The following is a 23,140-nucleotide window of genomic DNA, read 5'->3' as shown; positions in this document are numbered from 1 at the left end:
ATTGGATGTCCTGTAATATAATATAATATATTATATTAATATATGCATAAATTAAAACTTCCTGGGGTCTTTTTTGCCTGCGATGTGTGCGACTAGTCCATTTCAAAATATCAATAAATCGTTTAATATAAATGATAAGAGCGTTGGGAACTACAAATTAAAAGTGAAATGATGCTTTTGAGTGATTAACTTTTGGAGCATCAATACCCTGAACACACGTGAACTGTCCTTGCTGTATAGAGTCAGACAGTTCTCATGTTTCGCTGACAACTTGGCACGAGGAACTGCCGTTCCTCTCAGTTATGCACAATGGTGTTTTTGGTTATTGGATCTTCTGTTAAAAAAATAAATGAATGTTTGTTGTTTATTTTGAAAAATAAAACGTCAATGCATCGAATATTGTTGATAAATGATTATAGAAGTTTTTGAATGACGTTTCCAGTCATGTGATCTTATCGCGTGTCTCGAGCTGGTGGGCGGGCAAGCCGTATCTCTGATTAACTTAAAGCGGTTTCAGACCTTAGATAAAGTTTAGTTTGCTTTTATGAAAAAAATAGTGAACACTTGTGTAGTTATTGGCTGTTGCAGTACGCACGGACGAGACAACATTTCAATTTATAGGTTGCCGAGGGTTATACAATTGCAGGGAGAAAAAATAAAAGATATAACGCAACGAAGATTAGGCAAGTGGCCAGCTAATATATCAAGGGCAGACCTGAAGGAGTGTAGCTGTCCTCAAGAGTATATTCATGACATTTTAGCTTAGGTTTGTTACCTCAGTATAGTTTATTTTTATTTATTTTATTTTTTTATAAATACCTCAATATATTATTATTATTATTATTATTATTAATAATAATAATAATAATGTTTGACTTTGTAACACCCAGAATGCAGTGTTATTGCAAAGAGGATTAGAAAAGAGATAATTACTGTATTTAATATATATTGTAATACAGCAGGGAGAGGGTTAATATCCTCCCTGCTGAAAACATGTGCGTATGCACATTTTGTTAATTGTTTTATTATTAATTATCCCTTGCACCTGGTAGCTATTGTTAAATTATAGAAATAGCATACAGATCTTGATTACCAATTATATGATTTTTTTCACTGTATCTTTTCTTAGAGAATCAATCTAATTTCCTAAAATAGTGAGAAAATGCTGCAGTTTCCAACATTGTTCAATGATGTGTATCAGTAAAATTCACACATGAGCCCACCAACATGGCCACCGTCTCTGTTAAGAACAGTTGCTAGGTGATTTAAGATGTCATCGAAAACGATCTATAAGATAATTGAATACAAAATCAGGGTACCAATTGCACCACTAATTAAAACACAGGATAATGGTTTAAGTTTGTAATTCACCATAGCTTGTGCTATTTATTAATGTTATCACACTTTGGATCTTTTAATTTACATACAAGGGATGCAATGTTTTATTATACATGTTTGTAACATATTGTATTATTTCAGATGGAATAATAGTTTTAGAGGTAATTGTGGCATCAATTACATAAATTAATAACTGTAAAATTATGGTTTTGTTTACAAACTGGAAGGGCTTAAGCAATACAACGGAAGGCTGCTACTGCACAATTGAGACCTGTTTACAAATGCTGCACTTAATTATTCAGTTTTATTGATTAATATTGACTACAGTCTCATCACAATTTTTATGCTGCTGTTGACACAATGTACACTAAATGTGAAGGTTTTCACTAACTACCTCTTTGCTTTGATTAAAATATCATCAGCCACCAGAATTCCCCTCTGACTGTAAATACGACACAAAACAACTCTCTAAACAACCAGGAACAGACTGCCATCTTCTTACATTTACACAACTCAGCCACAATTGTCATCACAGTTGTCAGCATGGACTGCTTTGTTTCACTATTGTGCGTTGGACCTTTAACTTGTTTCATAGTCAGCCGCAAAAAGAAAGTCCCACATTCTAGAAATTTTTTTGAATTGACTGTTTGGTTTATATTTACTTGGTTAACCAATTGTCCTAAATTGTATCAAAGACAGAAACTCTTGGAAAAACACTGTCATATTTACAGAACTGTCCTTTAAAAGAAATTTCTAATATATATATTGTTAGACTAGTAGTGATACTTTATAATTACCACTACTCTCATATAGCTCTGGAACACCTCATTCATCATTCTGAGGCAAAGTTGTGGTTCATTTTACATTTGTATTGTCTCAGAGCCTGATTAATGGCTAATGAAACTTTCCCATGCCTTTATATTATACCCCACACCCCACACATGCATAAGACCACAAGCCATTGACAAATATGTACTTACATGCTGCCACTGGTCGAGAATTAGAGGCCTGTACCTCAGGAAGTACTTGAGGGGGAAATTTTCAACGTCCGGCCATGTTGAGGGATTGTTCCATGTAACTTCCAGTCTCCGAACATTGTTAGGAACTGGGTTGGCTACAAGCTTTTCTGGAGGGTCTGGTTTCACTGATAAATAAGATAAAATGAGGAGTTTAGACCATATATGTACTTGTCAGGAAGACTGAAGATCAGACAGTATCTAGTCCCTGTTTTCCTCCGCCAAACCTGGGTGTTGCCAAGCTCCTGAACCCTGGGTGTAGCACACACTGTACTGAATGGCCCAGACTTTCATTTAGTGTATATCATACAATTTAAATGCTACATAGAGCATAAATAGGCTGGGCTTATTTTAGCTGAAAACAGCCAAATTCTAAAAGTAGTAGCCAAGTTATTATTTTAAGAGCGACATTCTTACAATTCACTCAATGCACTCTCCCCCAGCAGATATAATCTTTACACGAGCAAGAATCGCACTGCAAATATTGTATTTCAGCATGTGTAAAGTTGTGTTTTAATGATATACATCATTCCAAGCAGAGCATATATTCCTAGAAAATAGTTGGCAGGTCAACACCTTATATGTATATTTGCTAGATGCAATAAACAAAGCTATCACTGTATAAAGTACCTGCTTGCATGACTTGGACATTCTTATATGTGGTGTTCCAATGAATGAAGCTGAGTCCTTTCCCCACTCACCCTTATGTTTCTTTTAAGCTTTTTTTTTTTTTTTTTTTTTTTTCCCTAACCGCTACGTTTTCTTTGGCCTGATTGCATGTTTTGGAAGAAATATATTTATTTTCAACTATTTTTGTGTCATTTTTGTTCATAATTGAAGACACAATTCAGCAATGCCATTGAATGTGTTTTAGTTATGACTACTTGCTTTGGTCAAAAAAAAATCAATTATACAAGTACCTACAGGCAAAGGTTAAATGCAAAGCTACAAGAAATACATGAGCCTATGTATTCATGCACTTTCATTTAGGATTTAAATAACAACAGTTTTATTTTTCTTATTTTCAGTTTGGTGATTTTTGTAACCAGTACCTGATGTATTTTACAAATTAATGGAAATAATATACAAATGTAATACTTACACTATAAATAATCTACACCAGAGTCACCCTTATTTTTATTTTTTTTTTCTCTTATATAGCATCACATTTCTAATAATTAAAATAGACATTTCTTTGCAAATCCACTTGCAAATAAATAAATGTATAAAGATATTTGTCTGAAGTGACAGGAGAAAAAAATACCACTATCTCAATAAAAATGTAGATCTATGTAATATAATTCATATTTGTAAACCATTTAAAATAAGACTACACAAATTATTGTATCATTTACAACTAGAAGCGTTCTGCATATAAATATTGATGGTTAATATTAACAAATACGACAATAGTTTGCATTCAAGATATTAATATATTTAAAATGGTGATTGCAGCAGACTACCTCTGGTGAATCAGTTACATAAGACATCAGACATAAGGAAAAATCTTTTGGGTAATTTTTAGGGTGAGTGACTTTTTAAAAACCATATCCACATGTTTAATATAAATAAAACTTTGTTTTTGGCAATTACATGTTAAAGTGTTACAAAAACCCTTTCAGTGTTTACAACACATATCTTTTTAAACACAATATCATTTGTTTTGATATTTTTATTCACATATTTTGGTCATAAATCAACTTGGGACATTAGGTGAGAAAACACTGTAAACTCTAAACAGTGTTCAAACACGTTACATAGTAAATAGGTTATAGTTTTGAAATGATACTGCATGATGTTATATTATTGACAGTAACAACCTTTGTCCCCCCCTTCTTATGATTGAAATCGATGCCGTTGTTTGTATATAGTTTTCCTGAGCTAAGTTAAAAGGATACTGGTATGTAAATATGTTTTATACAACACTTGATTACTAAACTAATGATGTACCTTTACTTGAATGCAAATGCAAGTGGGGATAGTTAATGATTAGTTGCAAGAGACAGCCTCTACTGTTAAAACAGTCTGTCTCTCTAAATGACCTGCTGTAAGCCCAATTCAGAATGTAGCATGTACCTATCTTTACCCACCAACTCACAGACATACATTATTCATTACTTTCATTTCAGATATTAGGGTTGTTGCCTAAAGTTCAGCTCTCATCCTGTATTGGTCATTATCTGCCTCCACCCAGAAATGCTGAAATGACAGGATCTGTCTATTAATTTTTACTGCAGATTTGATATCACTCAACCAATAATGCTCCGCTGTTTGACTGACAAGCCAATTTGAGGGTGTGGCCATTTCAAAAAAAAATCTGTCGCATTTTGTTATATTGGTGAGCAGTAAAATAATTGCAGTTTTATTTTTAAAGAATTCACATTATAAACATTAGGCAAAGTAATCAGGTCCTGAAAATACTTCTGAACTCATGTCTCTATATCAAAATAGTCAATGGAGAACCTGTTTGTGATTGACCACCAACTGTTCTTTACAAAGCTATTTTAAAGGTGCCTTAAAGAACCAATTACAGGTATATGCTTTCCAAATTAAACCTTAAACTAATTTTTAAGAAGTGTTTCATATGATTATAACCATTACTTTTCTACATCTCAGAGATCCTACAACATCCCAACTTTGTCAAAAACAGTAAGTAAAATAGTAATATGACGTTTCTGAGATGCCATCTCAAAATGATTTCTATTATAATAAGAGATACCCTAAAAACTACGATTTAATGCATTACATATCATAAAACAAAGCTTAAACGTGCAGTTGTAACTTGCTATGCAGCATGTTTCATGCACGGGATGACCAGGGGTCAGCACCATATCCAGTGGTGATGTACATTAAAAAAACAACAATATATTGTCCACGGACAAACAAAACGGAAGTTATATACAATACATGCGTGTGTGTCAGGCGTATTCACTGCCACGGACACTGATAACTCTTGCCACGGACATGCGTGTTCGTGTACGGACAAGTTGCCGACCCCTGGGGATGACTTCTACATATAGTGTAAGATTAAACTTCAACAAACACTGATTGGTTGATTTCTCATATGTGATTTCTAATAATTATAGGAGCAACACTTTTTTTAGCATATCAATAACTGCCCACATTCTATACGGTAGACCATATAAAATCGTAGCGCATACAATAATTCATAAGATCCTCCAAGAATGCCTGAGGAACCCTCACAGTAATATAGACCTTTTCATGGGTTGTAGTAGTATATAGAGGGAGTCCGAGAGAAAAAATATCACCAAGGTTTGGTGCTTCTTTCATTTATTTGGTGTGCAAGGTAATCAAACATGCAATCTTCAGGTGTGAAGAAGTTATTGCCCCCTCCCCCTAGTTAACTCAAACCAATTAAAGGGATAATTAGGGTCAGCTGTTTGAATACTTTGATTAACAATCAGGCCTGATTTGGGCCAGCCCTGCCCAATATAAATCTGACCAAACAGTCAGAGCCATATTGTCCAAATGGAGAAAGTTTGGGACAGTAGTGAATATTCCCAGGAGTGGCCATCCTGCCAAAATCTCAGCTAAGGTCATTGTTCATAACTCCACCATCAGAAAGACACTGGGCAAAAATGGGTTTCATGGCAGAGAAGCAAGGCGGAAACCACTGCTACCAAGAAGAACATGAATGCTCGTCTGAAGTTTGCCAAAAAGCACCTGCATGATCCTCAAGAGTTCTCGAACAATGTTCTATGGACAGACGAGTCAAAAGTCAAACTTTTTGGCCAACATGAGGCCCATTATATCTGGTGAAAACCAAACACTGCATTCCACAGTAAGAACCTCATACCAATGGTCAAGCATGGTGCTCGAAAACCCACAAATGTCATTGAGTTGAAGCAGTTCTGCATGAAGCAGTGGGTCAAAATTCCTCCACGGCTCTGTGGAAGACTGATCAATAACTACAGGAAGTGTTTGGTTGCAGTTATTGCTGCTAAAGGTAGTGTAACCAGTTATTGAGTAAATAAATTAAATAAGTATCAGAGTGTTGTGTTATTTGTTCATGCAGGGTCCCTTTTATCTAATATTAGATTCTGGTTGAAGATTTTACAACAATCAGTGTCAAAAATATGCAAAAATGCAGAAAATCGACAGGGGGCAAATACTTTTTCACTATATATATATATATATATATATATATATATATATATATATATATATATATATATATATATATATAAAATTTATCTACACATCCCACCCCACAACTTCCAAGTGAAAAAAATATTCTATAAATTTGTAGAGAATTTATTAAAAAAATAAAAACTGAAATAGTTAGGTTGGATAAGTGTCTACCCCCCTTATAATAACAATCCTAAATTAGCTCAAGTGTGGCCTTCATCTGTGTTAAACTGTAGTGATTCACATGATTTCAGGAAAAATTCAACAGTTCCTATCGGCTCCCTCTGCTGAGAAATGAATACATTTCAAAGCAAAGACTCAACCATGAGCACCAAGGCGCTTTTAAAAGAACTCCAGGACAAAGTTGTTGAAAGGCACAGATCAGGGGATGGGTATAAAAAAATATCAAATGCCTTGAATAAACCTTGGAGCACGGTCAAAACGATTAATAAGCAGTGGAAGATGTATGGCACCACCAAGACCCAGCCTAGATCAGGCCGTCCCTCCAAACTGGATGACCAAGCAAGAAGTAGACTGATCAGAGAGGCTACCAAGAGGCCAATGGCAACTTTGCAAGAGCTACAGGCTTTTATGGCCAAGACTGGTCAAAGTGTGCATGTGACAACAATATCCCAAGCACTCACAAATCTAGCCTGTATGTTAGGGTGGCAAGAAGGAAGCCATTACTCAAGAAAGCCCACCTTGAATCCAGTTTGAAAAAAACACTCAAAAAAACACTCAGGAGATTTCTGACAAAACTAAAATGGATCTTTTTGGCCTAAATGCAAAGTGTTATGTTTGGCGCAAACTCAACAAAGTGCATCACCCAAAGAACACCAGCCCTACTGTGAAGCATGATGGTGCCAGCATCATGTTATGGGGATGTTTCACATCAGCAGGCACTGGGGCACTTGTTAGGATAGAAGGAAAAATTAGTGGAGCACAGTACAAAGAAGTCCTTGAGGAAAACCTGCTGCCCTCTGCAAGAAAGCTGAAACTGGGATGGAAGTTCACCTTTCATCATGACAACGACCCAAAGCACACAGCCAAAGCTACACCGGAGTCCTTGAATGGCCCAGTCAGAGCCCAGACCTAAATCCAATCAGAGCTTGAACAGTTTTATAAAAATGAATGATCAAATATTGCCAAATCTAGGTGCGCAAAGTTGGTAGAAACCTATCCCAACAGACTCACAGCTGTAATTGCTCCCAAAGGTGCTTCCACCAAGTATTAACTCAGGGGGGGGTGGAGACTTATCCAATTATGATTTTTCAGTTTTGTATTTTTAATATATAATTTTTTTCTCAACTTTCCTGTGGAGTATGGTGTGTAGATAAGTGGAAAAATCCTCATTTAAATGCATGAAACTCTGAGGCACTGACACAACAAAATGTGAAAAAAGTTCAAGGGGGTGTAGACTTTCTGTAGGCACTGTAAGTCTGCAATAACTCAGCATGCAATTCTGCTGATCTCCCATACTGCTGAGATGCATGGGAACTGAGAATGCATGGTGCAATTTCTATTCTGTTGTGTAACATTAGGAGTTTGTTCTGTTTGCTCTGAGGTTTAGCTTGTACGTATTGCACACTTTAGACAAAGAGAGCTATAGAGTGGCTGTCAAATGTGCAACCCCCACCCAGTGTCACTCACAGTTTGAAAATGACTACCACAAGTAAGAATTTCTTTTGTCTTAAAATCTGGTGTGGCCAAACTTGTTTCTTCTTGTTAATCCTAAAAGGGATTACAACGACAAAACTTAACACAAAATCTAAGTTGTTAACATCTGTGACTAAGGAATTTCCATATGCAAATTTAAATGGTATTTTTGTAGCTATTAATGCTGGACCATCAAGATTAAATTTAGGTTTGGTAAAACAATCTAGATTGATTCTATTTCTAAAATGTTTAATGTCCCTTGAAATGTCCCATTTCAACCCTTTTGTTGTGCTTGGGGTACACTTCCTTTTGGGTTGTACTGCAATAATCCTGCCCTTATTTCCATTTTTATTTCTGTTCTGTTTTTGTATGCGGTATGAAGTCATGCATGCAAACACTTAATTTTGTTGCCTTGAACCAGGGCTTTTGCTTATGATTTCATGTATGTCTGGTGTAAAATCTCACGAAATTGTTTAGGGAGAAAGGCAATATTGTAATCTGTGATAAGCAAGTGGTTGCAGTGGTTCCCAGATGGCATGATGTCATACAACAAAACACAGATGTGTAACCCAAGCAATGTCCCTCGGGCTAAATATATTAATATCTTCTTTTTTTAGTTTTGTTTTACAATGAACAGTTCCAAAATACCAGCAAAGTAGTTTGTTAATCTCGTCTATTTTGATTCCAAATGCCTTCTGGTTTAGAACACAATGTTACACACTGGGATATGAGCAATTCAATTAATCTAAAGAACACACACACACACACATACAACTGTTGCCACTTATTTTATTTATTTATTTTTTTTAAATTAACATACTTGTTTATCATTTGCCTTTTTAAATGGAACCTTGTTTTAAAGCATCTTGAAAGGGAACCAATAGGCAAGACTGGGAGTCTCCAATTGGTCTAAGCAGTGGCAAATCTAAAAACTGCCACTGTTCAGATTATTTCTTTTAGATCTCTAAAACATTGAAAACTATTGACCCCAAGATCTGTAAAAGCAATAAACAAAAATGTACATACCTATGGAGAACTCATCAAATGATATGTATGTAGAGGAGTTCCCCAGTGCATTGATCGCTATGACATTCACTTTGTACTTGTTGGTGGAGAATAGCTCAGGGTATTTCACGTGGCACCGGTTCTTATGGACTGTATCTTTCTGGACTTCAAGTTTCTTGTTTCCATGTCTGAGAAAAGCAAAGGATAATTACAGAAAACACTGGCAATTCATTAGGACTATATGTTTAATGATATATAGAAAAATATGGGAAAAAATGTAGGTCTACAAATTATATTGGGTAAAACTGTACGTTTGAGAGTTAACTTCATTTTTCACATAAAAACCAAACAGGCTGACTCTTTTGTTGTCTTTTGTATAGTTGTGATATATTTTTAAATAGATTGTTTTTGTGATTGTTTTGATATATTCAGACCCCCGACCAATTCTCTGATATTACCGAATTACAAATGGTACATTGAAATTTCGTTATGTTTGATATTTTATTTTTAAACACTGAAACTCAGAATCAATTATTGTAAGGTGACAATGGTTTTATGTTAGGAAATATTTTTAAGAAAAATAAAAAACTGAAATATCTTGCTTGCATAAGTATTCAAGCCCTGTGCTGTGGAAGCTCCCAGTTTGCACCGATGAAATAAATTGCCCTAACGAGGACAGAATTACCTTACCACTGGCCTCCACCTGTGACCCATTAAAGTTCCTGTCACATTTTCTGGATAAAAAACCCACTGTTGAAGGATCATTGGTAAGGCTGTGAATCTGAAGGAAAATGAAGACCAAAGAGCACTCTACAGAAGTTAGAGATAAAGTAATACAAATGCATAGATTAGGGAAAGGGTACTAATTAACCATATCAAGAACTCTGCATAACACTGTCCTGTATGGGAGGGTGGCAAGAAAGAAGCTGTTACTCAAAAAGTACCATCTGAAAGCACATCTGGAGTTTGCCAGAAAGCATGAGAGTGACCCAGCTGCGATGTGGGAAAAGGTTTTGTGGTCAGATGAGACCAAGATAGAGCTTTCTGGCCATAACTCAAAGCGCTATGTGTGGCACAAACCTAACACTGCCCATGCCTCAAGACACACCATCCCTACACTGAAGTATGGTGGTGGCAGCATCATGCTGTGGGAATGCTTCTCATCAGCAGGGACTGGGCATCTTGTTACAATTGAAGGAAGAATGGATGGCGCAAAATACAGGAAAATACTGCAAGAGAATCAGCTTCAGTCTGCTAAAAAACTGAAGCTTGGGAGGAAATTCACCTTTCAGCAGGACAATGATCCCAAGCACAAGGTCAAAGCAACATTGGAGTGGCTCAAGAACAAAAAGGTGAATGTCCTACAGTGGCCCAGTCAAAGTCCTGATCTCAATCCCATTGAGAATCTGTGGCACTATTTGAAAATTGTGGTCCACAAGCATCGTCCAACCAACCTTAACAACCGGGAGCAAATCTGCCGAGAAGAATAGGCCAAAATCACTCCGACACTGTGTGCAAAGCTGGTACATACTTACCCCAAAAGACTTAAAGCTGTTATTGCAGCGAAAGGTGGCTCTACCAAATATTAATGTGTGGGGGTTGAATACTTATGCAAGCAAGATATTTCAGTTTTTTTTGTTTCAAAAGTTTCAAAATTCGAAATTTCAATGTACCATTTGTAATTCAGTAATATGAGAGAATTGGTTAGGGGTCTGAATACTTTTGCAATGCACTGATATATATATATATATATATATATATATATATATATATATATATATATATATATATATATATATATAAACATGCAGGTAGGGAAATCCCTTCTACTGTTTTGGGAAGCTGACAGCAACAATATCTACGAATGTCGCCTATTTGTTCAAACGGATAATCGTTTCCGAAATTTATATCTAGTATATAATAGATCATTTTTTATAGTGTTACACTATTAAAAATTATTTATACTAATGTTCCTGGGTAGTCTTTTTGTTCCTGGGTAGTAAGTGTTATTTTCTAATTGCTTATGCCTCAAAAGTATAGAAAATGGCTATTATTCCCCACAAACTTTGCTTTTGTGACCAGGACAGTGATATTTTGAAATATCACTATTTCCAATGAGAAAACGGGAGCTTTTGTGTCTTTTCGTTCACATAAAGTAATACAAAAATGACTGCAAAAGATTTAGAAGTGAGTAGTTTTTCGAGATTTACAATTATACTGTAAATTTACAGTATAATTGTAAATCTCGAAAAACTACTCACTTCTAAATCTGTTGTAGACATGTTTGTATTACTTTAGTATAAATACATGTTAATTTGGATTCATATGTTGTTTTTTTCTGACTTTATGTGAACGAAAAGACACAAAAGCTCCCGTTTTGTCATTGGAAATAGTGATATTTCAAAATATCACTGTCCTGGTCACAAAAGCAAAGTTTGTGGGGGATAATAGCCATTTTCAATACTTTTGAGGCATAAGCAATTAGGAAATAACACTTACTACCCAGGAACAAAAAAAATAATAATAATAATGTTACACTGTGTTATTTAAACCTATGGCCAGCACAATAATGCATGCCTTCTTTATCTGAAGCAATATAGCACTATAGTTCTACATCTTAGGATTTAAACTAAGGAATTAAGTGGAAATGATGAAAGCAGACATTTTCAATGAATATCTGAGCAGCCTGTGAAGTTTTTTAAACAGTGAAGCTTTTTGTGACCGTCATATCCCCTGTTAAAATAAAGTGTCCTTGTGGTATAGACCCCAGGTCAAGGCTGGTCTGTGCCCTTGAAATATTAGACCCAAACATAGAAAGCTGCAGTTTAGCGCTCTTCACAACACTTATTTTAAAAATAAACAAAGCACAGGAACAAAACAAAAAATTCAACAAAACACTACAAACAAACAAGCTTTGGTATCCCAGTGCTTGAACAAAGAGCACAACCTGCTGCTGCTCTCTGTCTTTCTTTATATGCTCCTTCACACTCACTCAAAACAATCACTCCATTGTCTTTTATAGCATGTGGCCATGGGTTGATTGACAATTAATTATCCAATCACCACCTGGCCACATTTCACACTTTTTCAATCAACTAATAAACACATTTCACCAAACTTAATTAGCATGTGACTGTGCAAACAGCATCCATCTTGGCTACATGCTGTTCACCCACTCCTCAGCTAAGTAAGCCAGACACACACTTACTTACTATTTCTAACTCCAGTCAGACAAAACTCCACACAGGGTGAAATTCGACAACAAACAAAATATTTTGGCACTTATTTTTTTTAAGGCATATTTAGTTCTTAAAAAAGTGTTTTACAAAGTGGGGACATCCCCACAACATCGTTTTTTCTGGACTTACTATCTTTGTGGGGACATTTTCTCAAATTTTGTCCACACATTGATAGTAATACCTGCCCACACACACACACCATCTGCTCTGCCACAGTCCTACTACTGCAACATGTTTCTTATTGAACAGAACAGTATTGCAGGAGGAAACTTAAATTTGTATACAAACTTCGGTGACACAAAATGTTTTCAAGTGCTGCTACGATGTCCACTGCAAATAAATGCTGCAGTTCAGGTTCATTCCCCAGTTGATTTAAGAAAAAAAGATATAGAAGGAAAAACATAAAACAATCTTGACTATGTCACAACTGTTGTGAAAATGTGCTAAGCTAAGTGCACAACCAGGTCTTAAATGTACACTTACTTTACCGAGACTTCAAACTCGGTGGGGATGTACGATGGGCGAGGCAGATGCCAGGTGCAGTAGAAACCCTTTGGGTATGTGTTTGATCGACATGTCACAACAGGTTCCTTTGGAGGCTCTAGGAAAGTCAGAAAAAAGAAAGTAAAACTTAAAGTACTTGATTAGTACTGTGTGACCTTGGGAAACCAAGGGTCAAGACTTTACCACTGCATCCTTCTCCCAAAAAAAGATACAGTCATTAAATTAATTTTCCATCTTATCAGTTTCTTGTGTAACATTTGTTTTTCAACCAAATAACCCACTCCAGTCCACCTACAAGATAAGTCTCTTATTTTCAGTGACACATACATTACACTGCTGACTCAGACCTGTTGTCATGGAGATGGATGCCGTTACCTTATATTTGATTAAATTTTTCTATCACTTTGTTAAGTGCTGTTTCCAACAGGTTGACATGGTCCCGATCATCAAATTGTGTGACTGAAGTCTGCAATATACTTACATTTTGTAAGTTAATATAACAAAATGAGAATAAAACAAATCAGAGGGTGTTCGATAGCCAGTATCACACTTTTGAGGTGAGTTGGTTAATTATCAGGTGTTCATGTTTCAAAGAATAGGAGTTAATTAAAGACTGGAGTAAACCAATTTGAGAACTAGGCACCAGCAGGGTTCTGCAGGGCTTTTAAAGGAAATAAATTAGTTGAAGCATGGGGTCTACCCTTATTTGTTTACATTGGGGATCTTGCTTGTTTTAATGTTGACTGGACCAAAAGAAGATGCATTGTTCACAAAGGGAATCAATGGCTGAGCCTGGGTTCTTGAGCTCTAAACTTCATGACAAAAATCAAACTGTCTTCTCTAGCTGATATCAACAGCCTGCTCAGAGAGCTAGTGACTGTCAAACTAGAATTGTATATGACTGAACATGATAACAGCAATGTAACCATGCATTGTGGTATTGCACACTGTACATTTAATACATTATAGCAGATACCTCTCTAATTGTAATTCCGAAAAACACCTGTGTGCATAAATTAAAGTTATCGTAAAAGCCTGTATACAGTAGTAATGTCTGCAAAACATTCCATTAAATCCCCTTTCTTATTTATCCATATTAATGTAGAGGCAGCAGGATTAGGTTTCAGTTTCAAATTGACTCATTGGTAATTCTACAAAAAAGCTCACTGGTAATTCACCACACCCAGCTGAAAAGCTCTGACCAGTTCAAAACTACAATGATATTACTATACTGACAGTTATTTTATTTTATCAGAGGGCGGTATCTTGAGTAAGGGACCAAGAATACCAAAATACATTCATAATGCAAATGATGCTGAAGGGATTATGGATTTAATTTGTTTTAATATTGTGTGCCTAAACAATATAGTTGCCTAGACTTTACAGTCTAGTGAATGCTGTCTATCCACTGTCAGTGGACAGAGAAAGGAAGAGAGATAAAGCAAGGGATTAATGTCTGGAAAAGCCTAATACCCAGAAAGGCACAGCTTCCCAGTGTACAAAGTGCATGACCTGGAATTCCAGCACTGAGCCTATTGGCCCGCTCAGCCTTGCACACATCAGGAGGTTAATGCCACAATAGAACCAACTCCCAGGGAAGCCTTTCTTGAGGGAAGCAGAGGGCAGAGGAACATGGGTTTCTACTACAATGTATACTTTTCTCAAAATATCACAGGATGACTGTTTGTTTCACCATTTAAAAAAAAACAAAAAAAAAGTATTTTTTTCTCACAGCATAGCAACAATTTATGTTGTTCTGCTACAGAGATTTTAACAGCAAGTAATATGATACACATTATTTTGATTTATTTCTATGTGTAGTGCACAATTTTGTTACTTTTTAATTTAATTCAGATTTATCTTTTGATATAAAAAAACAAGCTGTATATTTGCAGGATGGCACTGACTTTATACATGTTTATATAAAGAAAAGTCAGATTCCAAGCCAGTTTTAGTCTATATAAAAATGCATTGAAATGAGAGATGGACTAATTCAACTGTAACTGGTTAAAACTAACATGCGTTGACCTTTGTAAAAATACATTTGGCTGAATTGCTTAATACATTGTGTACAATGCTGATTAACCTTTCGAGTGTGTTGGAAGCATACTTTACATTCTTTTGTTCTTCACAACAGCAACATTCTGCTAATAATATTATGAATACTGAATGACTTTATTGTGCAGGTCTGGGGAAAAGGTATACAGCTTTGAAGCTATACAATTGCTTTCTAGTTCAAATAATCTTAAAATGTCCATATTTCATATCATATTATACACCACCCTGATTTACGATATTTAAAATAATATCTTTGTTTATCATCACTAAGTCAAACAATAATGTTAAACAATCCAAACACAGGTCTTTTGGGGATGTATTAGTGCTGTTTTGGCTAGAGGATACAGTAATACAGGATCCTACAATCCTTTTCCATTGTGAAAAAAGCCAGTTTTTTGTTTAAGCCTCCCCTCTCCTTTATATAAAAAAAGTATTATACTCAATGTGTGCTTGGTTCAAAATAGTACAGTATACCGTATACTAAAACCATCATATTTTGACCCAAGTGTACTTGAGTATACTACTTTTTTATAAGGGCTATCCCCGAACACCTCACTGGCCTACCCTTCTGAGTTCTCATTTCATGATAATAAAAGTAATTTTAATACTATAGAGAGAAAGATAACAATTCTAAACTGCAGCAAATTAAAAAATAACTGTAATGAAATGATAAGGAACCAGGTACGGTCAAGCAGGCAGGCACGAATCACACAGCATCTACATGAAACCGACGATAATCTAGTTCCTTTAGAAAGGTTTTATTGTGGTCTAATTGCTAGAAAGGGGGCAGGGACATGTGTGCCTCTATAAGCTGCACGTAGTTAAATATACAAGTGTGGGAGGTTGTAGGGAATTCATTAAACACACATGAGACAGATACTGGAAGTTATTTAGATGTTTTTACCCCAATTTTGCACCCAGGAGTTTCTGTTTCGACAGATAACGTAATAATTTCAAATAATAGTAATCCAAAGGAAAATAAAGCACAAGAAAAAATACAAACAAAAGTTCTGCTATATATAAATTAGGTGTACTGGTTGAATACATCCTAATTATAAAAATTCAAATGCAACAATCCATATAACAAGGATGCTTAAGCAGGCTAGATTATTTGGCAAACCCAAACAAGAATATGTCAGTGAATATCAAAGTCCAAAACAGGGAGATGTTCCTACAGCTAGCCGACTTTTCTAAAGGTCTAGCTGATAGATCAATAAGCTGTAGGTGTCCTCATTAGAACTCAGTTGTACTGGGTTTATAGTGCCACGATTGACTGTGCAGATAAAAAGAAAAAGGCAAGCTGCAGGCTGACAGGTGAAGATTCTTGAGCTGTTGAATAATGTATTTTAAATGATCACTAGTCAACACTGTCAAATGGTATTATGTTTTAAAATTGGCTGATGCATACAAGACTAGACTATGAACATCTGCCCGATTTCCATCCTGCACAAGTTGCAGTTAACTAAACTAGTTTTAAAAAACAGAATCTTGCTTTGGATGGGAATAGCTTGCACTTGCTTTCATTGTTATAGAACCCCTGGACACTGATTTGCAATATGAGAGACAAACTTTACAGTGTTGTTATTATTTACTTTTTATGGCAGCATTATATTTATGGAATGCCAGCCAGCCCCCACCGCACAAGAAATCCTTGCAGAAATTGTTTTTAATTATGTAGCGATCTCTTTTTACTGGTACTGTACATAAAATACATATTAAATAATGCAATAAATAATAAATATGCTTTTACTTGCAAGCATGCTCTTAGGTGCAACTAGGTAGTTACACTATATGAAATGTTTGTTTCTAAGGCACAATTTGTTTGAGTTGTAATTTAAATTCTAACCTATAGTACAACTCAGAAGAAACCATAAGAAACTAGCACAATGGGCATATTACAGATATTACAGTAGCAAACAGGTACTGTTATGCTTCTGTGTATTAAAAGTGGTACCAATAGCTCACACTGTACCATTGTATCTGCCTTTGTACTAATATTTGCCCCTTTGTCGTTGATATTGAATAAGAACTACTCCAAAAAACAAAACAACAAAGTAAAATAACACACACAGAGTTCTTTGCAGCAAAATGATTTATTTTTTTTGGGTGGGGGTGGGGGGTGGGGGGGGGTGTTAAATTGGATCACCATAATTGAAATACTGCATATTCAGCATTAATGCATGGACATAGGATGTTACCCTCAAGGTAAGGGAGCACTAGTCTAGCTGCCACTTAGTGGTCTGGATATTTTACAACCAAAATGATTCCAGATCTCTTCTTTCATTTAATTGCATTTCTAAAACCGTTTTATAGCAGTTAAGTTGTTTGTTTGTCCTTTCAAATCGGAAGCAGACAAGATGTCGGCTTTCAACACAGCTGGCACGTTTCTGATGACGGAAGGGAAATTTATGGCTAAGATGTCACAACGAACTAATTTGACAGTAATACAGACAAGAAGATAGATGGCTTTAAGGCATGCTGTTTAAAAACAAAGAAAATGGGGGCAGGTGAAAAGGGTAAAAGGACTAACATGGAGCCCCTCAACCAGCAACCCTGCATTTGGGTGGTCTACTGGTTATTGTCTGATGCACTCAGATTAGCTTCTCTTGGGGGTCTCTCCCCTCCTCCTGCTTTTGTAAAGCTCCTTTGAAGAATAGGAAACCATTAGAAATTACTCCTGAATACACAACATCCCTGCATTGGTTATAAAGTTACTTCTTTGTCATGTGAGTTTCTTTGTGTGTGTGTGTGTGTGTGTGTGTGTGTGTGTGTGTGTGTGTGTGTGTGTGTGTGTCTGTGTCTGTGTGTGTATGTATGTAGGGAGTGGGTAACCCATCCTATTATCCTGGAACGCAAAGCTCATACAGTGCCCTTTCTTCAGATGTATGCAGCTCTGTTTAAACATCAGCTGGTAGAAATATATGTTGGACCACAGTTGTGGGTAAAAAAAAAAAAAAACAGATGATAGCACCCAGCTGTATCAAATTACCTGGGCAAGTCAAGGATGAAGTTTAGCTTAAGCCTGAACATGGGTGATGAGCATTCTCTTTGTGAGTCTGGGAGCTATGGAAAGCTAACAAAATGTTTTGTTTGGTTAACAAGGACTTGGCCCTGCAAGCTTCACTCCTGCTCGTACACATTACAGTAACTGTGAACCATTTTTATAGGAACCATGTTTTTTAAAAGCATTTTTTTTTCTCTGTATGAAACTACAACAACAAAATAGGTTTGCTTTAATAAATTGATCAAATTGATAACGTGCAGCAGCCAAATAAATAATAATGAAAACCAGAAATGTAAGAAGTGTCATTTATAATTGAACAAAAGATAAAAAAAAAACTTATAATAAGTGACCCTGAATGCTTTCTCCTGTAGTGTGATGATGACCAATAACCATAATAATGTTCTGCTGAACAAAGGTCTACAAACTGTAGACCTGTCAGATGTAGACTGATTGATAGGTTGTCTAGTGTTATTATAAATCATCAAAAGTCATTGTAGGAATAAACAGGGAAGTTTGTTAATTCCAGCCTAACAGGTAAGTATTTGGAGGATACCAAAATGCATACTAAAATTTATACTTTATAGTTTGACTGTAATAAATTTGGTGGAAATGAAGGAGCATATTTAGAAATCATATTGTTTTTCAAATGTTATGTAATAATTGTCCCCAAAGACAAACATTACACCTGCAGTATTGTTTCTCAAAAAGGACAAGGAATGACCATAAATGAAAATGGTCTCCGGCAAACTGTGTAAGATCTTCTAATCAATCAGGAATCTTAGCAGTAGGCTTCTGTAAGAGTGAAGCAGAAGGCTTCTGTAAAAGTGATGACAGAACACACATAGCACTAAAGACCAGGACAAGATAGTGACAAGTCAGTTCTCTCTTATTGCTGTTATGCTTATCAGCCTTATCTGACACAGAGGTCCTGCTGCTGCTGCATCAGTTTTGCTCCCCTGGGTCTCCACATTCTTTCCCTCTTGTCTCTCTCAGATGAAACTGCCACATTACACGCCCATTAGTGTCAATTGTGATGCGAGCTTCCATTTACTAGGCACTGCACCCCAGACCTCTCAGTCAAAAGATTTCACCAGTTCATCTCCACATTCATACACATCTTAACAATAATCTACACTGACTTTCATACAAAGAAAAACAATTCCTGCACTTATAACTGTAGCAAGTTACCACACAACACAGAAGTGAACTTATAGGATGATGTCATGACTGAAGAGCAGGGCCATGTCTGCTGATTTGGACAGAAAGCAGTACATTTATAGACTGATAATAGCCACTTAAAAGATAATCCTTTAAATCCTGAATAGTTTTGTCAGCATGTGGATGCTTAAGAAGGCTTCTGTATTTGAGTCATATTTTAAATCATTAGATCAAAATCTGGAAATAATACTGATGGTAATATTGACATTACAATACATAAAATGATTAAACTAAATGTAATGTGATTTGTGGACCTAATGGTCACTTGCCTCCTAATCAAGCAAATTATAACAAGTAACAGGCTAAGCGGTTTCGCTGATATATACAGATGTCTTGCATGAGTTGTGTAAAAAAACAATGCCAAGCATCAAACAATGTTCAAAAAACACAAATTGAAAGCATCACTTAGCAAGCTTTCTAAACAATGGTTTGAACCTCTTCCGAAAAGCTTGGGCTTGAAAGCATTCCTCTCATTCACGAGGGAATGAATAGTCTTTACAAAACTACATTTCCATTGCCTAACATTAGTGGTACCTTCATTAATCTTACATAGAGTTGTAGAGCTGAAGTTAGGGTCCCAGGGTTTCCCAAGATTAGGCAGTGTTTAGTTTGATGTTCTGCAGGATTGGGCTAACACTGCATGATTAATGTGTTTGTGGGATTCAATTTTAAAACTTTTAATAGCCTTGGATACGAATTACTAAGACGGCCAAGAGCCAGCTACTTAGATGCAGCGCAGCATATTATCTGCATACGTACAGCTCCTACCATTACTGTCAGATGCTGATAATCATTTGTGCACAATACAAGCTAACACTTTTCTCCTCAGCATGCATTAAGTTTGAAGACAAATTTAATAAGTTTAATCAGAAAAAAAATCAACTAAATCAAATAAAATCATGAACTATATGTAGGGCTTATGATTAACCGATAACAAAATGATAAAACACCCTGATTTAAAGAAAAATGAAATTTGTGTATATCCAAATAAACAATGGAAAAACACTGGAAATGGTTGCTCAATTCATGTTGACTTCACCCCTTTTCGATTAAAAAAAAAAAAAAAAAACCTTTTCCAATGCAGCTGGGCAATGTCCCTCCTTCCTGACTTGTATCTATTGTTGATTCGATCAGAATACTTTAACCCACCCTAACTACTGAGTGGCAGAAAATTCCTACATTTCTACTGAAGACTCTGCTTGTGAGATTTAAAATGAGACTGCAATTAGGAACGGAGACTTGTTTTCAGGATTTAAAACCACTCCCCAGTAATGTTGTTGAAGTTGACACCCTGGGATCCTTCAAGAAGCTGCTTGATGAGATTCTGGGATCAATAAGCTACTAATAACCAAACGAGCAAGATGGGTCGAATGGCCTCCTCTCGTTTGTAAACTTTCTTATGTTCTTATGTTCTTATGTTCTATATTACAGTTAGATAGAGAGGATTTAAAACAAAATGCAAAACAATGCTTAGACACACAAAAACCCCAGAAGAATGTGTCAGTGACCGTAAGGATTTTGTTGAGGAAGATAGCAAAGGGAAGAAGGTACAATTTAAGTGTGCAAGTACTGTCGAGTTACAATACATATTGTGACAGAAAAAAAATGCCCAAGCATTTCGGAAAGTAACCGAAAATAATTTCATATCGTATATAAAAAGCAAAAGCCCCAGGAAAAAAAAAAAGTTGATTGAAAAATGATTTTGAAAATAGCTAAAAAATAAGCACCAAAAAAGAAATTAATAAAAACTGAAAAAATAGAGGCCCTAATTATATCATAAAAAAGGTTGAATTGTGGTTCAATCGCTTGCACGAGTCTCCGCCTTCGTTTCTAGCTATTTGATGAGATGGTTGGCTGCATTATGGTCCGTAATTTGGGTAGGGCAAAATTGAATCCCTTATGTTTGTTTTTTTTTGGGGTTGCTCTTAGCCAATCACAAGCAATGAACATATGTGTTGGTTTAGGATTGGCTGCTACAGTGTAGGACCAAAGATAGTCAAGGGGCCAGAGTTTTTAAGGGATTGTAACTAACAAAATAATTCCATAAATCTTCCCTGTTGTCCACTTTCATGCATTAAACAGGTGTCAAATGTACAGTTTTAGACAGAAACAAATGTTTTGTAAACATGTGTTTTCATTTTAAAACACTAGGTTACTACACTAGATTAAAGACATTTCTCAGTTTTGTTGCCTTGCCTTCCAGGAAGTCTGTTGCTGCTTTACTTCGTTGGTCATTTCACTCCACCAGTGTCAGAATCAAAGCATCCTAGAGGATCCAAAGCATATCAGTCAGCAGGGTAAGGAGCTGATTGGTCATTGACAGGAAAGAAGACCCTGAAGGGGAGACAATGTAATTCTCTAGAGGAAATGACCCAGGAAGTGCAATAGAGTCAAAGGCATGGCTTGCTAAAGGAAATATTTGACCTAGTATAGTACCAAATATCATGGCTGCTAAAACATGTGTTTCCTTTAAAACTCCACATTTGAGATCTACAGCTGTGGCCAAAGGTTTTGCATCACCTAGAATTTTAGGGTTGAGACATTAAAAAAAAAAAAAAAAAAAAAAAAAAAAAAAAAAAAAAAACATACGAACATCATGCAAATCAAAGAAATTATATCACAAAAGTCTAACAGAAGCCATAACAGTAGTATAGTTAGATACATGGAAAACAAAGCGTTATGTAATTCAATATGTTAATGTAATATTATTCAACTTTTAAATCGACTTTATAAAGCAAAATTATTACTTTTATAGGGTGATGCAAAACTTTTGGCCATAGCTGTATATAGTGAATTTATATGCATGACAGGGAACATTAATGACCAGACCAATGCAATACTATGTGCCTTGTGTGGGAGAGACTGCATGGGCTGTGAATCAAATTTGAATAATTAGAAGTTTTGTTAGCCCCCATTGGATATTGGCCAACATCTTGTACTGAAATTTAACACAGCTGGCAGTCTTTGAGTGCTAATGGTGCTCATGTCAGGACATTTGTGAGGAGAAGCTAACGCTTGGCCTGTTGACATCATATCTGGCTAAAGCTGTGACAAAGTTTGGTGCTTGGCAGAACTCTGTGACACATATACAACATATTTTGTATGTCAGTAAGCATATCCTAATGTTCCAGCCACTAAAATTATTTAGCAGTTTGTTAGCAAGAGAGTCAAATATGTAACTCACATTATCATATAAAACGAAAAAAAAAATAGCCAGATGCAATCAGCATCTAACTTAATCAGTATGATACTTTGAAAAAAATGTTTTATGGAAAGTTGTATTGAAAAGAAGTGAGGGTTATTCAAACTGACCAATTTTGACAACATAACAGATACAGAAATAAGCAATATATGCCTGGAGATACTAGAGACAAAGTTCAGCCAATAACAGAAGCAGAAGTTCACTGTGGGACCGTAGAGAAGCATGTGACAGGAATGTACACTTTTTACTCTTTGATGTATTCTAATTGTATAACTGTCTAAATGTCTGAAAAGGTCAAAGTTGTTTTTTGACAACAAAGAGAGTGCTCATGGCAGATCAGTCAACGTGCTTATGCTACTGATAAGCTCAACAGCCAGAGGCTATTATCTGAAAAATGTAGGACAAAGCATATCCAATGAATCCATACCTTCTGAATAGCACAGAAATTTTGCATTATTGTCTGAGTTTACAATTATATGATTTGCAGGCTTCTTGCTCTATCACGGCAATTAAAATCAGTTGGACTGACTTGCAAAGCTCTGGACTTTATAACTGCGTTTTATTACTCTGAGCTTAAGCTGTCTAAACTTGAAACAGTTGAGTCAAGTGAAGAAGAAAAACTTATTAATTTGAACTTGGAAACAAACTGTATGGAAGACAAGTACTCTGTTTAGATATTGTAATAATACAAATGAACTAAAAACTCAAATGAAACTCATAAATAATAATTACAAAAATTAGAGGAAAATAA

General features: G+C 35.7%; 1 protein-coding gene across 2 annotated transcripts in view; it reads right to left on the bottom strand.

Moving 5' to 3' along the window:
- Nucleotides 1-23,140, bottom strand: part of LOC121303904 (ciliary neurotrophic factor receptor subunit alpha-like) — a 159,928-nt gene that overhangs the window by 29,829 nt on the left and 106,959 nt on the right. For both annotated transcript variants that reach the window (XM_041234765.1, XM_041234774.1), the window contains exons 4-6: nucleotides 12,887-13,004; nucleotides 9,186-9,352; nucleotides 2,319-2,482 (exon numbers count right to left, since the gene is read on the bottom strand). In XM_041234765.1, coding sequence (XP_041090699.1) covers nucleotides 2,319-2,482; nucleotides 9,186-9,352; nucleotides 12,887-13,004 — 449 coding nt within the window. The remainder of the gene's footprint in view (nucleotides 1-2,318; nucleotides 2,483-9,185; nucleotides 9,353-12,886; nucleotides 13,005-23,140) is intronic.

This window comes from Polyodon spathula, chromosome 2, assembly GCF_017654505.1.
Source record: "Polyodon spathula isolate WHYD16114869_AA chromosome 2, ASM1765450v1, whole genome shotgun sequence".
NCBI classification, from domain to species: domain Eukaryota; kingdom Metazoa; phylum Chordata; class Actinopteri; order Acipenseriformes; family Polyodontidae; genus Polyodon; species Polyodon spathula.
The sequence above is the reverse complement of the archived record's forward strand: the minus strand, read 5'-3'. Positions and strand labels throughout refer to the sequence as shown.